At 38.0% G+C, this 22,294-nt stretch overlaps 1 protein-coding gene across 1 annotated transcript in view; it reads left to right on the top strand.

Moving 5' to 3' along the window:
• Positions 1-22,294, top strand: part of ATP9A (ATPase phospholipid transporting 9A (putative)) — an 83,658-nt gene that overhangs the window by 38,487 nt on the left and 22,877 nt on the right. Inside the window, exons 10-16 of the mRNA XM_015814367.1 lie at positions 736-812; positions 1,742-1,902; positions 3,497-3,639; positions 4,096-4,208; positions 10,993-11,205; positions 15,027-15,188; positions 21,110-21,202. Coding sequence (XP_015669853.1) covers positions 736-812; positions 1,742-1,902; positions 3,497-3,639; positions 4,096-4,208; positions 10,993-11,205; positions 15,027-15,188; positions 21,110-21,202 — 962 coding nt within the window. The remainder of the gene's footprint in view (positions 1-735; positions 813-1,741; positions 1,903-3,496; positions 3,640-4,095; positions 4,209-10,992; positions 11,206-15,026; positions 15,189-21,109; positions 21,203-22,294) is intronic.

Below are 22,294 nucleotides of genomic sequence, written 5' to 3'. Positions count from 1 at the left end.
AAAAAGATTGCTGATTTTAACAACAGAATGTATGTTTTTTTTGTTTAATTTTTGAGCTCCATCAGTATTCTAACATTATTGGGCATATGTATGTAAATTGTATTGGTTAAGACCTGTTTATAAATTAATTAAACTCATGAATAAATCGATTACCAGTGTAAATGATCATCCTAGGTTCCTTGGTGGCACTTTTCTGTTGTGTTGAACTTTGCCCAAATATCCAGACCATCTTTCACCAATCTGGCATACTTAAGATATTTTAAATTGCACTTTCCATCAGCCCCAGACATCATAATCAACATAGGCTTGGAGAGATTGGCACTGTAGTCCAGCATAACTGGAAGGTTTCAAATTGAAAGATATTGGCCTGAAAACCAAAGCACACATATCACAGTCTAGAATAATGTTTATTCTTTGGCATTGTTATATTCTTGCCAAAAACATTAGTCAACATTATTGAATTTTGTGAATCAGATATCTTGCAAAAGGAAAAACACAGCTTAAGTGTTCATGATATACAGTCCACCCCACTGACATTTTCATAGAATGTATGAACTGGTGATCTGGTTCAAGTACTTGGTCAGCGTACACGATTGCACTGAATCATCCCTGATAAGTGACCATCAGCACCATTTGAAAAAGGTTGTTCTAGTGTACTATATATGTGAGAAAAATAATCATGTAATAATTTATAGGAATAGAGTGTATGAATGGTGTTTCTGCTTTAATCTTCAGGAACAGTTGTGGGAGTTGTTCTCTATACAGGCCAGGAACTACGCAGTGTCATGAATACCTCAAACCCACGCAGTAAGGTAAGAGAAATAATTTCCTCATTTATTAATTATTTATTTATTAAACAAATATATATGGCACCCAAATCGCACACAGGTGACTCTGAGCTGCTTACAACCTAATCTCATCTCTTTTGGTTGGTCTATAAAGCTAGGTTTGTGGGTAAATATGCAAAGTTGTATAGTCCATTTTAGATGCCTGATCATATCTGTCACACATCTCACATGTGTCACTCAGGTGTGCATATAAATGAAAAAGGTAATATATGAATTCTCAGACAGTGACTTCATGTCAGTTGGTTCCCACAGGAGAATTACAGAAACCAGCTTCTTAGTTGTCCATATCAATATCAACTGTATTTTCTGCACACAGAAAACAGTGTCGGTGAGAAGGGGTTACCTTAATTTATATTTATCACAGTCAGAGGACAACTTATTGAAGTAAAAAAAAATCTGAGTACAGCATAGTGTTACAAATATAAATATACAGGATATTGATATACAGAGGTAAAAACATCAATATAGTTATAGAAATAACAGTGCACCACAAAAATAAAAAAGGGAGCCATGAACAAGAACAATAATACCAACTTATAAATTTACCTGACCTTCTGAACCCCCTACCTGGAAGAATATTGATAATCTGAATCAAACTTGCCTTATATGATGCCCTCCGAGTAGAATTGTAGCATGTAAAATTTGACAAAACTTTAGAGGTTCAATTCCTGGCCAATGCAAGATCTCCTCCTATTTTTTATTGGAAGTCAACTGCTGATGATCCCAAATGTCCTGTTTTAAAAATCTGAACCACATGGAAGACACAAGACTAGGGGAAGATGTGCCATGCCTTTAAAAAAAAAAATCTAGAGTAGTGTGTGATCATATTTTGGTTTGATACCTGCTCTAATTGCAATAATTGTTAATGCAAATAATCATTTTCTTTTTTTAAGATTGGTCTTTTTGACTTGGAAGTTAACTGTCTAACCAAGATACTCTTTACGGCCTTGGTGGTGGTCTCCCTTGTCATGGTCTCCCTCCAACACTTTGCTGGCCGCTGGTACCTTCAGATCCTCAGATTTCTTCTTCTGTTCTCAAATATCATTCCTATCAGGTATAAATGTATTTATTATACTCCTTTAAAATAGTGCCATATTTTTGATATTCTTCTTCATTTGAGCCTTAGTCAAACTTCCTTAAATGATTTACTCCATATCCTTAACATAAGCCTAGTTGCTTTTTGCATAACTACTCTTAGTGAAAAGTGCTTCCTCAAAGGCTAAAGCAAGCATATTAGAATTTCTTGCATGATGTAATTATTGATAGGTTTTATAGTTTCAGGCCATGGTGAATTCTACCTGAATGGGGTTATTGAGTCTTAGGATTATGCAACCTCTTAGGACATGAAGGTAGGAAGTATCAGTCTTTCATTCCTCATTAGGAACAAGCCAGATCCTGTGCTTTAAATATATCACAGTTCCAAATCTGTGTGTAACAACAAGTGAATAATAAACTTCCTATGTTTACATAGAGTGGCAGGAGCAGCATTGCAAGAATTGACTTATTTATGTGTATAATTCATCTATATAAATTATAGTTTGCAGCCTGAAAAAGGCCTGTAGAGCTGTGAATATTTAGAGCAGGACTGAGGAACTTGGGACCCTCAGGATGTTACTCAGCTAACACTCCCACCAGTCTTATCATTGCCTATGCTGACTGTCTTGGTTGAATGATATAGTTCATTAGCGTTTGGAGTACTTTGATTTCCCAGCTGCAGTTGGGAGCTTATTTTTAAGAAATTCACTTAGAACTTTTGGCTTGATGTAGGTCATATTGATAAGGAGCATTTTAAATATAGGAAGTATAAATATTAAACATAGAAAACATGTGACAACTCTCTATGTGGGACACTCTAAATTTCCTCCCTATGCTGAACTGTTGTATTTTTTTTTTAAGACTGAATCCATTCTTCATACTAAGCCATAATATGCATAGTCATCCATTCTTCATCATTTTGACACCGGATTACAGAAAATGAATCATGATGCAAACTCTGTCCATTTATACTTGTGTCACAGCATACAGAAGAGTTTGCATAGTGATATCACTAGTGGATGCCAATGATAACTTGGTTTACTTTGAGCTTAGTACAATGGTGAGCCAGATTGCTATGGCTTATTCAACAAACATAAAACCCACTTGGCATTATGTTTGAAAACAGCTAGAGATCTAGTTCATGAATTTCCCATATATCATGTAGCTTAACTATGAGTTTTGAATTGGATTACATCATACTCCCTATTTCATTACATAGTTTGCTAATAATGGCCAGAGTTCAAATGACTGTTTCAGGCCACATTTTACATTGAAGCCATTTTTATTTGATATGATCCTAAGTACTGGGTTACAAATGTCATCTGGGGGAACACTGCTCACCTGTCTGTAGCTTTAGAAACAAGAGAATGTGTTTCTATAAATCCCATGTAGGAAAGCAGCATCTGGTTCAGATCCTTATCTAATTTTCATTCTGGTATTGTCCATTGATAGTTGCAATCTCACATATCTAGATGGAGCCGAATTGGGATAAATTGCAGGGGACCAAACCTCTTCAAATATTCTTCCTACCAATTTTTAAGGCATGTTTTTAAGTAAATTCCTAATACCAACCAATTGTTGCTTCTTCCTCACCCTCTCTTCCTTTTATGTAGTTTACGGGTGAATCTTGACATGGGAAAAATTGTCTACAGCTGGATGATCCGGAGGGATTCTAAAATTCCTGGCACAGTAGTTCGATCTAGCACAATCCCAGAGCAACTAGGCAGAATATCCTATTTGCTTACTGATAAGACAGGTATTTTCATATATAATTTTTTGCAGGACACAAAATCAGGATCTGCTGCAATTATTTTGTTGTGTTGTGAAAGATCTTAGTGCATTTTTCTGAATGTACAAATGAATAAGAGATACATAACAACTTGATAATACTTTCTGGCCCAAAGCCCACCTTTCAGTTTTGAATGGTATGCTGGGCACTGCGCTTTAAAAAGTAGTGGCTTGGTAAAGCAGAAAAGGCAAATTTAATTCTATTTATATTTAATACTTTAAAAATGGCTAATACTTTCTTCAGTGTATTTAATGATTTCCCGATTTTTTTAATTTTAAAGTTTACAATTCTGTAACAATAACTTTACATCTCTGAGGATGCTTTTCTTGGCAATGTATGGTCTTCAGGTTAACATTAGAAATGTTTCTTGGTGTTTAATTTGCTCTTTCTGTGCCATAATATGTAATTTTGTTCCTATTCTAGGGACTCTAACACAGAACGAGATGGTTTTCAAACGTGTCCATCTTGGAACAATGGCTTATGGGTTTGACTCTATAGATGAAGTTCAAAGCCATATCTTTAGCATATATACACAGGTAAGATAAGCAAAATTATGAGACTATATCAGAGATAAGGAATGATGGGATTAAAAGATGTTGCTCAACCATGGTTCCAGCATCAGGACATGATGTTTTCATACTTTTTCTGTATGAAAGATAGAAAAACGCAGCTAAGCCAGAGGTTCCAGCCACCCCTGGAGGGCCATGAGTCTCCCATTCATGACATATACCACTATAAATAAACCTTGAAAAACCAACATTTGTTAAACACAGCATTCAGTGCTATATGGCACACTGTTTTGAAACTGACTTAACATTTCGTTTATTTGTAAAACCCATTCCTGGTTTTCTCTCCATACTGCTTTTCCCAGTTTTCATTTCTACAGAAAATCTGTTGAGGAGGAAAAAAATTGGAATGATTGCACAGTGTCTTATAATAGGGCTTTCTATTTTGTGCCTTCAGATCAGTTCTGACTCCAAATCAGTTTTGACAGGTTCAGCAGTTTTATTGGCAGAGTTTTTTGGAAGTGGTTTTCCATTATATAAGTTAAACAAACAAACAAACAAACAAACTCCTTCCCAGGATTGAGAGAAAAGAACTGGCCCAAGATAGGACTAGAACTCAGTTGCCTGGTTTCTAGCCTGGTGCCTTAAGCACTAGACAAACTGACTCTTTAATAGATAGGCAATAGAATGCTGCATGCATTCTTGTAATAACAGAAATTTAATACTAGAGAAATAATGAAATTAACCCATTTAGCTGAATGTCTAAAAAAATCATTATGTTATTTATTACTTGCTCCAAGAAAGACAGAAACAGGAGATTTATCTTTTCTGGCTAGAGACATTTTAGCTCCTGTTTTTAAATAGATGTAGAAGAGGGGAAACAAATAACACTTAACACTAGCTTTGGTTTTATATATCTTCTTTCCACAAACCGGAGTAATAGGAGGCATATAATTGGGGGCACAAAAAGCTTTTTATTTAAGTGGAAATTTTAAAGCTCTTTTTATAAGAAATTTGCTTCAAGGGGGGAACAAGATCACCTGTTCTTGCCCTCCTTCTTCTCCACCACAGAACCTGCCTTTAGCACAACCCAGAGGTTGGCACACCTGCAGCAATACCACAAAAACATCTTGGAAACTCCAAACTTAAACTAACAAAAATAGATGTCCAACATTTTACAAAATTTGTGAGATTTCAGCTGCTGGAGGGTGCCCATGCAACCCCCTGAAAAAGTTACTGACCTCAACATAATCTGACAATGACATTGTATGTGTAAATGATATTAATCCAGGTTCTGTATACACAGTCAGGGACCCTTAAATAGACTGCCCCTTAGATAATTTGTCCCCATCACAAGTTAACTGGAAGCAGGAAAAGTGGATCTGCAGATCAATGTTCTATTTCCTGGCTCCAACCTGTAGCCAAGATCAATTTTAATTAATATAGTTTCATTTAATAAGATGAAAGAAGCAGCTAACAGTGGTAAGGGATTTTCTCAATGAATGCAAGCTTAAATGTAATTGAAAGGTTAGAATCTCTGGTAATTGGAAGCATTTGGTGGCTATGATTCATTTAAACTGTAGTTCTGATTCATTGCTCTAATTATTGGTACCATGCTATGCCCTTTGACCTGGAAGTGAAACTTTTGTCCTCTTGACATAAGAGGTTAACAGAACAGGAAACTCAATGGTTATATATTCCCCTGCGACCAGCATAATTTAGTAATTGTGAAATTACCTGGAAGGTTTGATGCAGACTCTGAAAACAGTAATAAAAATTAAAACTTTCTATCTTCACACTGCCCAATTGTTTTTTTCTTTTCTGTCTTTATAATACCATGTCCTATGCATTTCATTAAACATCTTTTGCTAAGTTTTTTTCCTGTAAATTTATATTTTTATGGAGCTTAATGTGACCAGAGAAAAGTAATCTGTCCTCTCTTGATCAGTGAATAACATTCCTGTACAGTTGTCCTAGTTTTTGTTGTTGTTGTTTGTCAAAATTGAGGCATGCAACAGATAGACCAGGAACTACACATAGATGTTGGTGGTGGTTTGTTCTCCAAGCTTGTTTAGTTTCCAAACGTTTTCTCTCCAGGCTAGGTAACATCATCAGGGAAACTTCAGTTGAAGTGTCTTGTTTCAGTTCTCTTCTGCTTTTATGGGTCTTATATGATCAGTTGTCACATAACTGACTGGTCATGCTGTGTGATGGTCATGTGTCTGGTGTGGCCAAGACACATAGATGTACATTGTACATTGATTAGCAGCCGACACCCCCTTCTATAAAATTGGCAACAAGGAAAGGTTTTTCCCCTCCCCTCTAAATTTTGATTGCTGAAATTCATAGGACATGATAATTATGTTAGTTGTGTTATTGTTAACAAATTTCCAACTGAAGCATGTCCTTAGGGGTACTTGGTTGATCTAGATTTCTGAGAATTATAGGATCTGCTCTTTAGAATAATCTTGAGATGGGAGAACAATTGATGAGAGCTCCTACTATGTCTTAGTCTCCCCCCCCCCACCATAACAGTAGCAGTAATTAACAGTAACAAGTAATTCTACAAGGAGTTATTTGAGAGAAGTGTTATTTTTATTTTCCACCTCTCCCTGAGATTTCTTTACTGCAGTGCTATAACATTGCCAACTCTTCTGCTTCCTTCACTATAATATTATCCAATAGGGTGGTTCTTTGATGTTGGAGAGGACAATTTATTTCACCAAACATTCCCCATATAATAAATTCTATCATTGGCAGTAAGATTAGGCATGGCTCCCTAACTGTTCTGTCTCAGCCACTCATTTGTATTCAATCATTTCTGGTCCAATCACCAAATGCACAAGCCCCTTCCCCCAGTTCCAATTTTTTACTGGATTTGAAAGATATGTGCCATTCCCAGGATAGACAAATATACAAATCCTGATTCATTCATTCATTCATTCATTCATTCATTCATTCATTCCTTATCCCCAACCATCTCTCCTGTAAGATGATTTCTCAGTTCTGGGATTCCCCATATAAAAACAATGTGTTTAGGGTAATGGGACCTTTTGCCCATATCTTGTCTTTTGTTTACCAATTGTGGTTGCTATTGTTACTCTGTATGTTCTTCAGATTACTTGGGGAAATGAGAGCATGTTTTTTGCCTGAGGTGGTAATGATTTATTTTTCAGTAGAAAGTAGAATCCAAGATGAATAAATCTTCTTTCTGTCCCAGTTGAAAATAATGCAATTACCAGAGATGGCAATCCTGACTGATACTCTGCAACATTTAATTTGGAAGTGGTGCTACAGAACACAAGAATATTGATGCAGCATTTGTTGATGACTTGTTAGAGCAGTTGTGTCTGTTTCCAAGATTGTATAGCTGCAGCAGAACATCCTCCCCTGTGCGCGCACACCTACACAACACACATTGCAAGTGCTACCTTTGACTGTTGAGAGTGATTAGAAGCTGCCTCTTATGCTTCTGCTAATCATCATGTCTTCACTTAGGGATGATCAGTTGGGGTCTTCCAAAGCATTACTCCTTCTGAACCCCTATAAGTTATGCACTCCTCTTGGTTGCCTTCAGGAATCTGGAGTCAGGCACTGGCAAGAAGCTTATACTGTGTCTGGACCTCCAACTGCTTTGCATTATCACTAGTGTTTAGTGCTCTTCAACATCTTCCTCAATGATTTGGATGAGGCGATAGATGGGGAACTCATCAAATTTGCAGCTGACACCAAGCTGGCAGGAATAACCAACACTCCAGAATATAGGCTTAAGATACAGAAGGCTCTTGACAGACTTGAACATAGGGCTCTATCTAACAAAATGAAATTCAATGGTGAAAAAAGGTAAGGTTCTACATTTAGGCAAGAAAAACCAAAGGCACAAGTATAATATAGGTGGTACCTTGCTCAATAGTAGTAACTGTGAGAGGGATCTCGGAGTCCTAGTGGACAATCACTTAAATATGAGCCAGCAGTGTGCTGCAGCTGCCAAAAAAGCCAACACAATGCTGTGTTGGCATTAACAGAGGGATATAATCAAGATCACGTGAAGTGTTAATACCACTTTACAATGCCTTGGTAAGGCCACACTTGGAATACTGCATCCAGTTTTAGTCACCACCATGTAAAAAAGATGTTGAGATTCTAGAAAGAGTGCAGAGAAGAGCAACAAAGATGATCAGGGGACTGGAGGCTAAAACATATAAGGAACTGTTGCTGGAATTGGTATGTCTAGTTTAATGAAGAGAAGGATGAGGGGTGACATGATAGCAGTGTTCCAATATCTCAGGGGCTGATACAAAGAAGAGAGAGTAAGCTATTCTCCAAAGCGCCTGAAGGCAGGACAAGAAGCAATGGACGGAAACTAACCAAAGAGAGAAGCAGCCTAGAACTAAGGAGAAATTTCCTCACAGTCAGAACAATTAATCAGTGGAATAACCTGCTTCCAGAAGTTGTGAATGCTCCAACACTGGAAGTTTTTAAGAAGAGACTGGACAGCCATTTGTCTGAAATGGTATAGGGCAGGGGTAGGCAACCTTGGCTCTTTTATGACTCGTGGACTTCAACTCCCAGAATTCCTGAGCCAGCCCTGCTGGCTCAGGAATTCTGGGAGTTGAAGTCCACGAGTCATAAAAGAGCCAAGGTTGCCTGCCCCTGGTATAGGGTTTCCTGCCTGAGCAGGGGGTTGGACTAGATGACCTCCAAGGTCCCTTCCAACTTTATTATTAGTAATAGTAAGGATCCATTCTGACTGTTACTTTTCTGTGTAGATAGATCCCAACATGGATTTTCCTTATCACAAAGAATACTACTTTAACTTAAACTCCTATTTACTTTATTGAACGGTGGATCCACTTAGTCAGAATTATACAGACTTACGATGTATTGATCTTTTGGTCCTGTAGACTTTCCATGGTGACAGCATAATTTTATTCCTTACAAGACACTAATCATCACCTCCTAACAAGAAGGAAGTAACTCATGTCTCTTTGGCTGAGCCATCCAGCAATGGTTAAACAATAATAGCTTAATATAAAGAAAGCACTGCATCAACAACAATAACATTTTGAAAATATACCTGGCTTAGATCATGAATCAGGAAACCAAGGCCAAAACTGAAGCTCTCACTTCTGAAGAGAAGAGATTCTTCAGTGAGAAAAGAAATAATATGCTGGACAGAGTTCAAAGGTTTAAGCTTAGAGTCAAGAGAATACATCACAAATTCTGCAAGACCCTCCATTAAATCCAAGGGTCACTGCTTTTTTCTGGAGTGATAAAGTTTCTATTGCCCCGAGTTCTGAGATCTTCTTTCTCATGTTTACACACAAATGTCCAGCCTTGAAGATACCTCTCTTGTGATCACTTATAACACCTTTTCTAGCAAGCCCGTGATGGTACCCAGTTTGAAACCATCTCAGCCTCTATTTCCTGAATTAATTGTCTTTCAATGCATGGGTATACTTCCTGTAATGATATCACAATCACATTCCATCAAATGCCTCTCTTTTGTCCACTATTTGTCTTTCCCTTTTATTGATTCCTATCTAAGATTTGATTATATGCCATCAAGTCATTGTCAACTCTCAACAATGACACAGATTTTCTCCATCACAATCTGTTCCTAACCTGGTCTTTCAGGTCTTCCAATGGTGGACTTATTGCCACTTTGAGTCCATCCATCTTGTTTCTGGTTGTCCTCTTCTTCTCTTTCCTTCTACCTCTTCCAGCTTCTCTAGGGAACCAGATCTTCATATAATGGGTCTGAAGTAGGATAATTTGAGCCTATTCATTTGTGCTTTGATTGAGAACTCTGATGCATATTTTTATACTGCAGTTATGTTGTACTATCAACAGAACTTTCACTTCTATTTAGACTCCAATCTTTCCTGGGCCACAAATATTACATATTAATATGTATTAAATAATTGGATTTTAGTCAAGATTTATCACAGCCATGTTGCTTTCTTTGGTTTAATGAACTTTCTCTTCTGGAAATAAAGTAATTCACAGAGGCTACTCTGAATGAGGACTGGTTACTTGTTTGTAACTTTGATTCTTGAAGCTGACATTTGCAAATTCATAGTATCTCCCCAGCTCTCAATTCCAGTGAAGTTGTTTCCCTATTGAATCCATTGATTACTATGGTCAAAATATCTTAGGGTTACTAAGATACTTTTTTTGTCCTACAATGTATCTTTATCGTCCGAATAATAATAATAATAATAATAATAATAATAATAATAATAATAATAATAATAATAGTAGTAGTAGTAGTAGTAATAATAATAGTAATAATAATAATAATAATAATAATAATAATAATAAAACATCCACATCTGCCTATCCCAGGTCCTGGGTAAGGACTCGATAGGTAGACAAAATGCCAAATCCAGTCTGAACATCTGGCTGACTGTGCGATGATCCATAGTAATAATAATAATAATAATAATAATGATAATGATAATGATAATGATAATGATAATGATAATAATAATAATAATAATAATAATAATAATAATAATAATAATAATAATAATAATGTTGGAAGGGATCTTGGAGGTCATCTAGTCCAACCCCCTGTTCTGGCAGGAAACCCTATACATTTCAGACAAATGGCTGTCCAGTCTATTCTTAAAAACTTCCAGTGTTGGAGCATTCACCACTTCTGGAGGCAGGTTGTTCCACTGGTTAATTGTTCTAACTGTCAGGAAGTTTCTCCGTAGTTCGATTTGATCTTCAAAATACCCAGATTCATAAGGAGGGTATTAATTGTAGGATGTTAATTTCAATCAACCCATTTTCTCCTCTCTTCTAGCAGTCACAGGAACCACCTGCTTTAAAACCACCCAACCTGGCTACCAAAGTACGAAAAACCCTGAGCAGCCGTGTCCATGAGGCAGTGAAAGCAATTGCTCTCTGCCACAATGTGACTCCTGTCTATGAATCGAATGGTGTGACAGATCAGGCTGAAGCTGAGAAGCATTATGAAGATTCTTGCAGGGTGTACCAAGCTGCTAGTCCTGATGAGGTAAAATGGTCCTCAAAAGAATGTTATTGTCTTTTTATGTCTTTTTAATATGCCTGTTTTTTCCTTTTGTTTTCCAAATATGGTTAATGGCATTCTGGGGGATAATGTAAGCATAGCTGTTAAATTTCACATGACATTAAAGCTTGGAATTTATCCATGGCAATGTAATTATTTTATATAAATAAGATTTCTCAAACCCTACAGTTTTTTTTTTATTTCCATTCAATTGTGTCTAGTTCTCAGAAACTGCCTGGACAAGATTTTTCAAAAGTGCCTTTCTAGGGCTGAGAAAAAATTAGTGGCCCCAGATCACCCAGCCAGCTTTGTGTCCAAGGAGGAACTAGAACTCACAGTCTCCCTGTTTTTAACCTAATGCCTTAACCACTACTCCAACTGACTCTCACAAGCAAATATAACAGAATTTTATTTTGTTTTAAAAGCTAAATCTTTCATGATAAAATCCTCTCTTGGAATATAATTTTTTTAAGGATATTGGCAATATAAGTCTTCCCATTGTCTTTACTCCCTAAACAGCTGCCTTCCTTCTTTTTTTAAAAAAAGGAAAAAAGCTAGGTTAATTTTCTGAATTTTGATATTGCTAAGCCATACCCTCTAGGAAATCAGTGAAATGTTGTTTTAACGGACTTCTAAAAAATCTACCTTTGGAACTCTATAGTAATAAAATATTGTTAAGGCAGGAAGATCAGTTAATGTTGAAATTCGAACAAAACCTTGAAGGTCCATCTCCCTACCCCCCCCCTTTATTTTAACAGAAGGGATAATTTCTACCAGTTGGCACAGCATTCATTTCCTGAAACACAAAGCAGGCTTCCTACATTTGTTTCCGATGTACATTCCTGGGCCAAGGCTCCTGAAAGCTTCTTTATAGAGAGATCAGTTACTGCCTCTGGGGGTCCGTCATTCTGTCTGATTGAGGCCTTACAGTAACCGAGGGGAAATGTAAGAGGTAGAATCTGATCAGATAACTTGCCCAGGAGAAGACTTGACCAAGTGACCTTCAACCGCCAAAACACCTCACCGCTTCCTAGAATGTGAAAAAAATGTGCCGATCAACTACATTACAAGCAGCTGTTCACAGGGATCCTGCCATCCAAATGAGACTTTGAACTATGGGGGAAATATATATATATATATATATCTGTTGGTGTGAAGCGACATTAATCAATAGCCTTGTTGGCCAATAAATTCACATGAGTTCATGAGCAAGGAGTGTTCAATTGCTAGAAATTTATAGGAACACTAGCCAATAACTAGTGGGCTATAGCAGGACCACTGTTTTATGTACTGATATAGAATTTTATGGCTGGCACCAACCAAGAAGTGATGAGCTTTTGGGATGAACAGCCGTGATCTAGTTTGCTTTTGTTCTGTTGTTTCACCGGAAGCTGTGGTTGGCACCTTCAGAGGCAGTGTGTGTTGCTTTGTGGTGAACCTCTCTGTATACCTCTCAAGATGCCAGCCACAACATCAGGTGAAACATCAGAGCAAAATAAAACTAGGCCATGGCCATTCAGCTCCAAAACTTATCACTGCTCCTGTGGTAATCCTAGGATCTTGACCAGCTTGAAGGTTGACTCAGCCTTCCATCCTTCCAAGGTCGGTAAAATGAGGACCTAGATTCTTGGGGGAAATATAGTGACTCTGTAAACTGCTTAGAGGGGGCTGTAAAGTATTATGAAGCGGTATTTATGTATAAGTGCTATTGCTAATTGCCCTTATAAAGGATCATTGGAGATCTTTTATATTCTTAAGAGATCTTGCTTAGAGGTGCACAGATTAAATGAGAAGTAAACAAGCAAGAAACTTCAGAGAGGCAGTTTTGGTTTTAATGCAGCTGTGGTTTACACAAACCAATGCCAGATTGTTCGTTGGCTATCCCATTCCTAAAAGCCATGTGCCTTTCCCTTTTATTATATCTAGATTCACCAGCTAAGAATAGCATTTTAACAACACTTCACTTGATGCCTGGAATAACATATATAAATGTAACATAATCACATTAAACCTCACACCAGTCTTGCAAAGTAGCACATCCCTTTTTTTCAGTCTGAGGACAAAAGGTGAGAGAGATTGGTCAACCCAAACCATGTGACCTCAAGGACTGGATTTTTGGCTTATCCCTTTTTCTTGCATAAAAGTCCTTTATTTGAGAAGTTACTCTCCTCTTCCTCAAATAATCATTTTGTTAGGTTCTTCCTTACTCAGCATCACACACCCATGATGACTGTCATGTTACTCATAGCAAACTCATATTTTGAATATAGGTAGGTAGCCAAAGCAATACAATTGACAGACACCATCAAGGGAAATTCTTAAATGTGCCCAAGTTCTTAAAAGGTGAGACATTCCCCCACCCCCAGATCAGTCCAATGAGAACTATGCTCTCACTAGTGGAAAAATGTTGACTAAAAAGGGTGGGGGAGAAAAGGGAGAGTAGAAGTCAATGAACTGGGATTAAGCATCTTGAAAACAGAGAGCCCTACGGAAAAAGCAATCCATGCTGCATTTTTTTGGGTTGCAGCTCCTATGTGCAATTTGCATACAGGTAGTCCTCAAGTTCCAAGTTTCCATTACTAAGCCAGATGTTGTTAAGTGAGTTTTGACCCATTTTACGACCTTTCTTGTCACAGTTGTGAAGTGAATCACTGCAGTTGTTAAGTTAGTAACATGGTTGTTAAGTGAATCTGGCTTCCCCATTGATTTTGCTTGCTTTTCAGTGCCATTATGACTTCAAATGGTCACTAAACAAATGTTTGTAAGTCAGGGACTACCTGTATGTCAAATAACATCGCTAAAACTCAAGAATCAAGAAAAGTTTGCTATATGGGAAGGTAATAATGGCTGCAGCCTAGGATCCTTCATTGCTGGGAGTATATTCTGTAATTAATCTTCTATTCCATTTCTTATTAGATGATATTTGGGCAAAGAGATGCAGAGGAAATATTTGGGCATGTTAGTTAGTTAATTTACAGTGAAAGATAAGTTGATCCTCACCCTCAACTATCCCTGTATTCATAAATTGATATTTTCTAAATATTTTCTATATTTTCTCTTGCCCTAGCAACATGGTTGAGTAACCAAGCCACTGCCTGACGATGAGGAAGGGTATTTTCCTTTCTTCATTGTGGGGGAAAAGAGCAATTTTTTTTTTAAAAAAAAAAAGGTGGGCAGCAAAAAAAAAATATTGGTAGTTAAGAAACATGCATTAAGAACTTTTTAAAAATTATCCAGACAAAAATGATTTAACCTTCAAGAGATTGTATGTAACTAATGGAAAGCACTGGGAGAAAAGCTAATTCATTATTATTTTATTCTTATTTCAGTGTAACATTCAGGGTGCTGAAGTTGCTCAGTCATTTACCTTTGAGATTCTTGAGCAGTATTTCTCAACCACTTCAAGATCTGTGGACTTCAACTCCCAGAATTCCCCAGCCAGCATGGTTGGCTTCACACGTCTTGAGGTGGCCAAGGTTGAGAAACACTGTTCTAGAAGGGTGGGATGAAAGGAGAGCAAGACTGGGAACTTCAGCCTACTGGACAGGTTGTTCTCTCAATTGCCGTCATATTCCAGCCCCAGCTATACAAACCACGCCTGCTAGTCCCAGGTGTTATCAAATTAGAAAGGCACTTCTAGCCACAAGAGACGCTGAGGAATCCAGGAGCGGAAATGGTACAGTTAACAATCAAATCACTTTGTTCTTCACTTTGCCTGTTTCCCTCCTCCCTCCTGTTGCATTCGCTTGACCTCTGAACTCACTAGCTCAGCAGTCTATCTGACCTGTGACTTCTCTTGTGCTTAGGTGGCCCTGGTGCAATGGACAGAAAGTGTTGGCTTGACACTGGTTGGAAGGGACCAGGCTTCTGTGCAGCTGAGGACTCCTGGCGGCCACATTCTAAACTATACCATCCTCCAGATTTTCCCCTTCACCTATGAAAGTAAACGAATGGGGATTATTGTTCGGGTAAGATGAATAAGCATGTGAGGAAAAATGTTCTCTATAAACTGGGATAAGATTTGAGGCTTTTATTATTATGGTTGGTTGGTTGGTTGTACAGTCAACCAAATATTTAGACTCAATTTGGCATTTTTATCCACCTATCAAGTCCATCCCAAGAATCTGGGATAGGCAGTTATTGATTATTTTGTTTTACAAAATTTTATTTATAATACAATTAAAAAAACATTGGATATAACGTGACATTCCAGTATATACATTCTTATTCCACATTTTACAATCAGTTCTTCATCTCTGAATATACATCCAAATTTTATATACAATACTTATTCTAAAATTACATATATTTCTATCTTAACACTAGCCTATAATCCCAACTGTCCCCCTCGAATCCTTCTAGCGGTAAAAAATTTCCCAGGTTTCGAAATAAACTGATCTACATTTGTCTTTCAATACCATTGTGAGCCTGTCCATTTCCGCACATTGTAATATTTTATATAGTGTCTCTTCCTCTGTGGGAGTTTCTTTGCTCTTCCATTTTTGCGCAAACGCAAGGATAGGCAGTTATTGTTTGATGGTATTAAAGATATTGTCTCAGGATGTAAACTGTTTCAAGTAAAGTTGCCTTCTGCAATTGACTGATGGAGATTTTGTCAATGCCAGTGATATTCAAGTGGTGCTCCAGATGTATTGTTACTATTTCTTTATTAGGATATTTTATAAAGCAGAGCCTGGTGCAAAATATGTAATTACGTGTAAATTCATATCTCTTCTTTTTTTAAAGTTTAGGATTAGCATATGGCCATGTGTGTTACATGTGCCATAATATGTAGAGGATCCTTTCGCTAATCCCTGGTTTATATGGTGCTCTTCACAAACTGTTGATGGAATTGTGGTCTGCATAATGGGAATGGTTGGGAATAATAGCTATAACACTCCTCTGGAATCTTAATACTAAATGTTTTGAACAGAATGGAACTCATAGTCATTCCATACAAAAAAAATATCTGCCTGTTTTTTCAAGCTGCTTTCATTTCCTCAGGTTAAAACTGCTGTTCTTGTTGATCAATTAGAAGTCAAGAATTTATCTCCAAAAGTGCTGCAAATTTTCTAGAATCTGATCTACCTTTTAACTCCATCCTCTTGAATTTGATTAGAATTCTTTCCAAGTTAATCAATTCTCATTGCGTCTTCCAGCAGTGGGGAAAATACCTGTTGAATTTCTTTCTGTCACAAGTTCCCAATTTATAGAAAATGTCCAGAGAGGCTGATATTTCTAAATCTTTGTTTTCCTACAGTTATATTCCTATTATCCAAGTAATAACTACAGCATATTTCTTACAGAGGCGGGCATAAATTGGGATATTTTTGTTTAAGAGGATGAAAATGCAGAAAGATAACACGTTGATGTATTTGATATGGAGAAACAGAAAGAGGGAAGGATGGGCAAGTCTCACCTCCAAAAACAGTTAGTAGTGAGATGTTGGATCATGTTTGTTTTACTTATAAACTTTGTGGCTGAGTTAAAAAAAAAAAAAGGCCAAATATCTTTTCTAGATTCTCTAGCTGCCTTGCAAATGGTAAAACAATTAGCAATCTCCCTTTCCCTGAGTTTTGTGGTGTCTTCTTAAGAGGGGAATGTTAAAGATTTGTCTATTTTCATAGTATCTGATTCCAGGGATCCTGTGTATAGCCAACAAGCCAGGCAAATAAGACTGTTGCTACCTCTTATTGGTAGGGAGGCAGCTGTTTGTTCAACCACAAAAACTTTCCAGTCTCTCTTCTTCTGAGCAGTTGGAATGGAGAATGGGGTTTTTTGCAACCCAGAAACTGCTATTGTCATGTGTCAAGTGGGAGTTGGGGGAGGAGGGAAAGGCCTTTGAACCTTGGCCCAGAATCAGACTATGGTGGAAAAAGATGTGGTTGAGAAACAATACAACTGGCAAATCTTTCTGCAGATTTATACTTGTAATCTTGCCATATCATGGGAATGTGCTAACCTCCTACTGAACTTGGTGAGAGGAAATGACTAATGCAAGGAGATAGTTGATACGATATTTATATTGGACAAAAGATCTAAACGCTCTTAAAACTAGTTCTGCGCTGCAGGAAGTGGACTTTCTTGTTAGTTTCCTATCAAAAAGTTATTAAAACATATCTCAACCGTTTAAACGTATAATGCACAAACATTGATCTTAATTTGTGATGGAAATATTTTAAGGTGTTTTTTTTTCAGGTGTTTTTTCCCCTGGCACCCTTGGATTTGAAATTGGAAGTTTGTATTGCCACATGATGCCATTGTCATATGTCCTTTTGTGAAAGATGACAATAATGTGCCATACATAAAAAGCCACTGGTATAAATAAGATCAAGTGCTAAAGAAGATTGTTGATCAAGTTCATATAAATGTTTAAAAAAAAATTTAAAAATCAGGCAGGAAAAGGGAGGGAAGTCCCTTTAATCTTTCTTCATCTGATGAAGGAAATCATTCTGGGTCTTTAATAGGCCTACTCTACAGTATCTATGGAGGAGAGAAATTTTGTATTTGGTCTCAGTGTTAAACCACATCGGCTTGAGAGATCAACCACGCCCATCAGTACTGAAGGCATTTCTGCAAGCCCAAGTCTCAGTGCCAAATTTAATTTCTCTTCTTTCCAACAGACAAAGAGAATCTGGGGTCCGCACCTACCATTTTTTGGGGGTGGAAATAAGAGGTCCAGTGGAAGGGCAATAATGCAAAGTAGATGGATCCTATCAGACACTTGATCGTAACCAGGATTCTCTTTTTTCCCTTCCTTGATTTAGACAGGAGGAGATTTTTTTGGGCTTTTGATTAAGTCTGAAAACTTACACTTTGTGCCTCCTTTGTTTTCTTAATAGTTAATTGTGAGCAGAGGTTTATGAGGTTGTAAAAATCAGATTAGTGGCACTTTGTCCCATTCTAACTTCTATAGCAGTGGTGGCGAACCTATGGCACACGTGCCAGAGGTGGCACTCAGAGCCCTCTCTGTGGGCACGCATGCCATGCCCCAGAGATGGCAACCATTCCTCTTCAACCAGCTGCCCGCTAACTTGCCGAGGTCCCACATGGCCGGATGCATCCCAGCACCCATGCGCTCACTGGCCTCTGTGCCGATGGTGTCAGGCAGCAGCCGCCCCGGCCCCTGCCTCACCTTGCCCTGCGACAATCGCACCCCCACCCTGCCTCACCTTGCCTCGCCTCAGCCCACAGGATGAGCCTCCTACCTACTGCCCCACCTGCCAGAGACCCCCTGGATCTCCCCCAGCCCTGCCCGTGCCCCACAGGCATCCCTCCCCACGAGCAACATCAAGGTGACCATGCCCACCTTGGCCACACCCTCCCAGTCTGCCATGACCACCACAGCCACGCCTATCCAGTGGGCCACGCCCACCTGGCACCCAGCAATAAATGAGTGAGTTTTGGGTTGCAGTTTGGGCACTCAGTCTCTAAAAGGTTCGCCATCACTGTTCTATAGCCTTTTAGGGGTTTCCAGAACTTTTCTGGCTGGTTATCCTCTTTTCACTCTTTTTGCGTTATTGAGATGAACTCCTTCTTAACTATAATCTTCTTGGATTTGCATCAAGTCTTTTCTGTTAACTTCACTGTTAACTTTCATCTGGCTGACTGACAATCAGCTTCTATGGATGAGGATGGACTTGAATCTGGTCTTCAGTTCTTATCTAACATCTTAATCACTGCTCCACAACAGCTCTGGGGGAATCCCAAAGATTTTAGAAGAAAAATATGTTAGTGGATGAAAGTCATTTGGTGAGCAAAAAAAAATAAGATCCGTCCTGCTGTGGAACTTGTGCTCAGAATCTGAACCTACAGATCTGGACTGTACACAAATACATATTCCTTATTTATAGACCAACTAATAAATCTCTCTCTTAATATTCCCTTTGAATTTAGTATACTTAATTCCAGATAGGTGAGTATAGGATTACAGTTTTAATCCTGTAATTTAATGCTCACTGATTTCAAATGGATTTTTTTTAAAAAAAGATAATGTATATGTGTGTGAATTAGTTAATCATGAATTAGTGAAATGTTTTATCCTAAGCAAGAGAATGGTTGGAATGAGGAAAAAGCAGTGACCTTTTCCCATGCAGAACAGTGGGAACCTGACCTCAGCCTGGGATTTCAGCCAGTAACACCTGTCGTTAAATAGAACAGAAACAGAAGATGAGAAAATCAACCCATTCTCTTTTCTTGATGGAACTTACATCATAAAATTCTGCTTATTTTGTTCAGACACATAGAAAATTAACAGGTCAAGGAAATGGCTAGGGTGGAATTGATTTCCTTGATATGCTAATTTTATATGTGGAGAGTTTGGAGTTTGTTTTATGGTGGAACATCCAGTCACTGGAGTACTTGCTTCAAGTATAAATTATTACTGGACATGAACAGGTTTATTACTTTGATTATTAGTGTTAGAAGCACTGAATGGGAAAGGAGTTCAGAAGCTATCTCATCCACTTCCAATGATTTTAAAAGTTCATAGTTATACCATTCTTCATAACTGGCCACACAACTGCTAATTTTCAATAATCTTCAATAAAAACTTTTCTAATTCCAAAACTATCTGTTCTATTGCCAAACACTTTAAACAAACAGAAAATTCCAACATTTAGAACAAATCCTATGTCCTGCCATCTTAACCTGTTACTACAGGACATACTCTGGAGAAACAGAAAATTTATTTCATCCTCTATATATGACAGCATTACAAATACTGTTGCAATTTAATTAACTGTTTTTCTGGCTAAACACACCTTAGCAAATGATAATACCTAGATCAAATAGATGTAGATAATGAGCAAATAAGATAGTACATAAATGACATACGCCCACCTATTTTTATTTTTTTAAAAAAAATTGGTTGCATAAGAATAATGAGTTGATCAAAAGAAGGATCATTATATACTTTGGGGGCAGGGAAGAATCCGATCCTTTCCCCAATGTCCCATCTTTTAAAAAAATAAAATGATGGTTCAATGGTCTTTTTATAAAAGAGACTTAGTCAGCATGTCATATAAAAGATGTAGAGACTCTGGAAAGAGTGCAGAAAAGACCAAGAATGATGATTAGGGGTCTGGATGCTAAAATGGGTTTGTCTAGTCTAGTGAAAAGGGGTGACATGATAGCAGTGTTCCAATATTTGAGGGGCTGCCACAAAGAAGAGGGAATCAACTTATTTTTCAAAGTACCAGAAGGCAAGACAAGAACCAATGGATGGAAACTAATCAAAGAGAGAAGCAACCTAGAACTAAGGAGAAGTTTCCTAACAGTGAGAACAATTAACCAGTGGAATGGTTTCCCTGAAGCACTTGTAGATACTCCACCACTGGAAGCTTTTAAGAAGAAACTAGACAACCACTTGTCTGGAATGGTATATAGGGTCTCCTGCTTGAGCAGGGGGTTGAACTCCAATGTCTCTTCCAACTGTTATTCTGTTATTCTAACTTCCTGTAGTAAACTGACTCCTACACACTGTGCAAATTGGGGAGGGTAGAAGACAGCAGTTCATAGTAGAAAAGTGTTATACATTCTTCCAACTTTTGCTTGTTGAGATTCTGTGATGTTATTTTTGCAATAACACAGGACTTTTCTTTGGTGCTCTGACCCTTTTAAAGCCATGTTTTACTTGTTATATATTTTTTTTCTTCTGAATTGTGCTACCTTATATTCTTTGGAGACAGCAGTTTTTCCCTTTGTTGATTAATGGTTCTTTAAGTTAGGCATCTTTAGGATAACACACAATGACATTCAATAGATGCACTACATATTTTATGAATAGATATCTGTATCTTTAGTATCTGTACTAAAGTAGGGCGCCTGGGATTTTTTTCCCCTTTGTCATCTCATTTTTTTCCTCTTCCCTGTTTTCTGTCTCTTTCAGGATGAATCTACAGGAGAAATAACATTCTACATGAAAGGGGCGGATGTGGTTATGGCAGGCATTGTTCAGTACAATGACTGGCTAGAGGAAGAGGTACAGAACAGCAGTCTCAGTGCTGTGACTTATTTTACATTTGCGAGTATGAGATCCTCCTTAGGGCAAGAATTCCTGACTGAACTCAGAGAATGCTTTGAATGCCCCTGATGATAGAACTCAGCATTTCCTAACGTGGCAACTTTCCTGTCTGTTGTACTACAACTTCCATCATTAGCCTACCTGGCCACTGTAAGGTAGTAGGAATAGTAGTCAAATCATTTGAAGTCAGGAAGAGACCACCTGAAAACTGAGGAAAGGAAAGGAAAAGAAACGAGAGGAGAGGAGTATGCTATGCTTATAGATATTGGGAAAGAAGGGTAAAAGTAGGGCAGTGAGTGTGCATACTGGCAATATGAATACATATATGTTGATTCTGCAGATATATTGCATGCAACTTGCAATATATATGCAGATTCAACATATATGTGTGCATATTACCACTATGCATAAACATAGTGGTCTTAGAATGGTCTTTGGCAACTTACCTATGCATTAATAACTCCATGCAAAATCTGAAATGTTTGGAAATCTCCATCATTTATTTGTCCCAGCAAAAAAATGAAAAAAACTATTTTGCATGACCCTGCATGGGAGAAACCTAAAACTGAAACACTATGTAAAACATGGGCTCCAGTGTGTCTGGTAATAGTCTGATTATTCTCCAAAATTAATTTAATTTTTTTTTGCTGAAATTTTAGAACAGTGATGGCAAACCTTTTAGAGACTGAGTGCCCAAACTGCAACCCAAAACCCATTTATGCATCGTCGAGTGCCGGGTGGGCGTGCCCATTGGCTGGGTGTGGCCCATTGGGTGGGCGTGGCTGCAGTGGTAACGGCAGATTGGGTGGGACTAAAAAGTTCAATCAATCAATTCCAACTTTGCAAGACCTTCTTTTTTTCCCAGTGAAAAGTTGAAATTGACTGATTGAACCTTTTTTGCACATGGCAGCGGAGGCCTAAAGCGAAAAGGTTTTATAAAACCCAGCTGAAGGCCTAGGACTGGGGCAATGGCGCACGTGCCCACAGAAAGGGCTCTGAGTGCCGCCTCCGGCACCCGTGCCATAGGTTCGCCACCACTGTTTTAGAAGA

Source organism: Protobothrops mucrosquamatus, unplaced genomic scaffold (genome assembly GCF_001527695.2).
Source record: "Protobothrops mucrosquamatus isolate PMUCROS unplaced genomic scaffold, P.Mucros_1.0 scaffold244, whole genome shotgun sequence".
NCBI classification, from domain to species: Eukaryota; Metazoa; Chordata; class Lepidosauria; order Squamata; family Viperidae; genus Protobothrops; species Protobothrops mucrosquamatus.
This window is presented reverse-complemented; position numbering and strand designations above follow the sequence as displayed.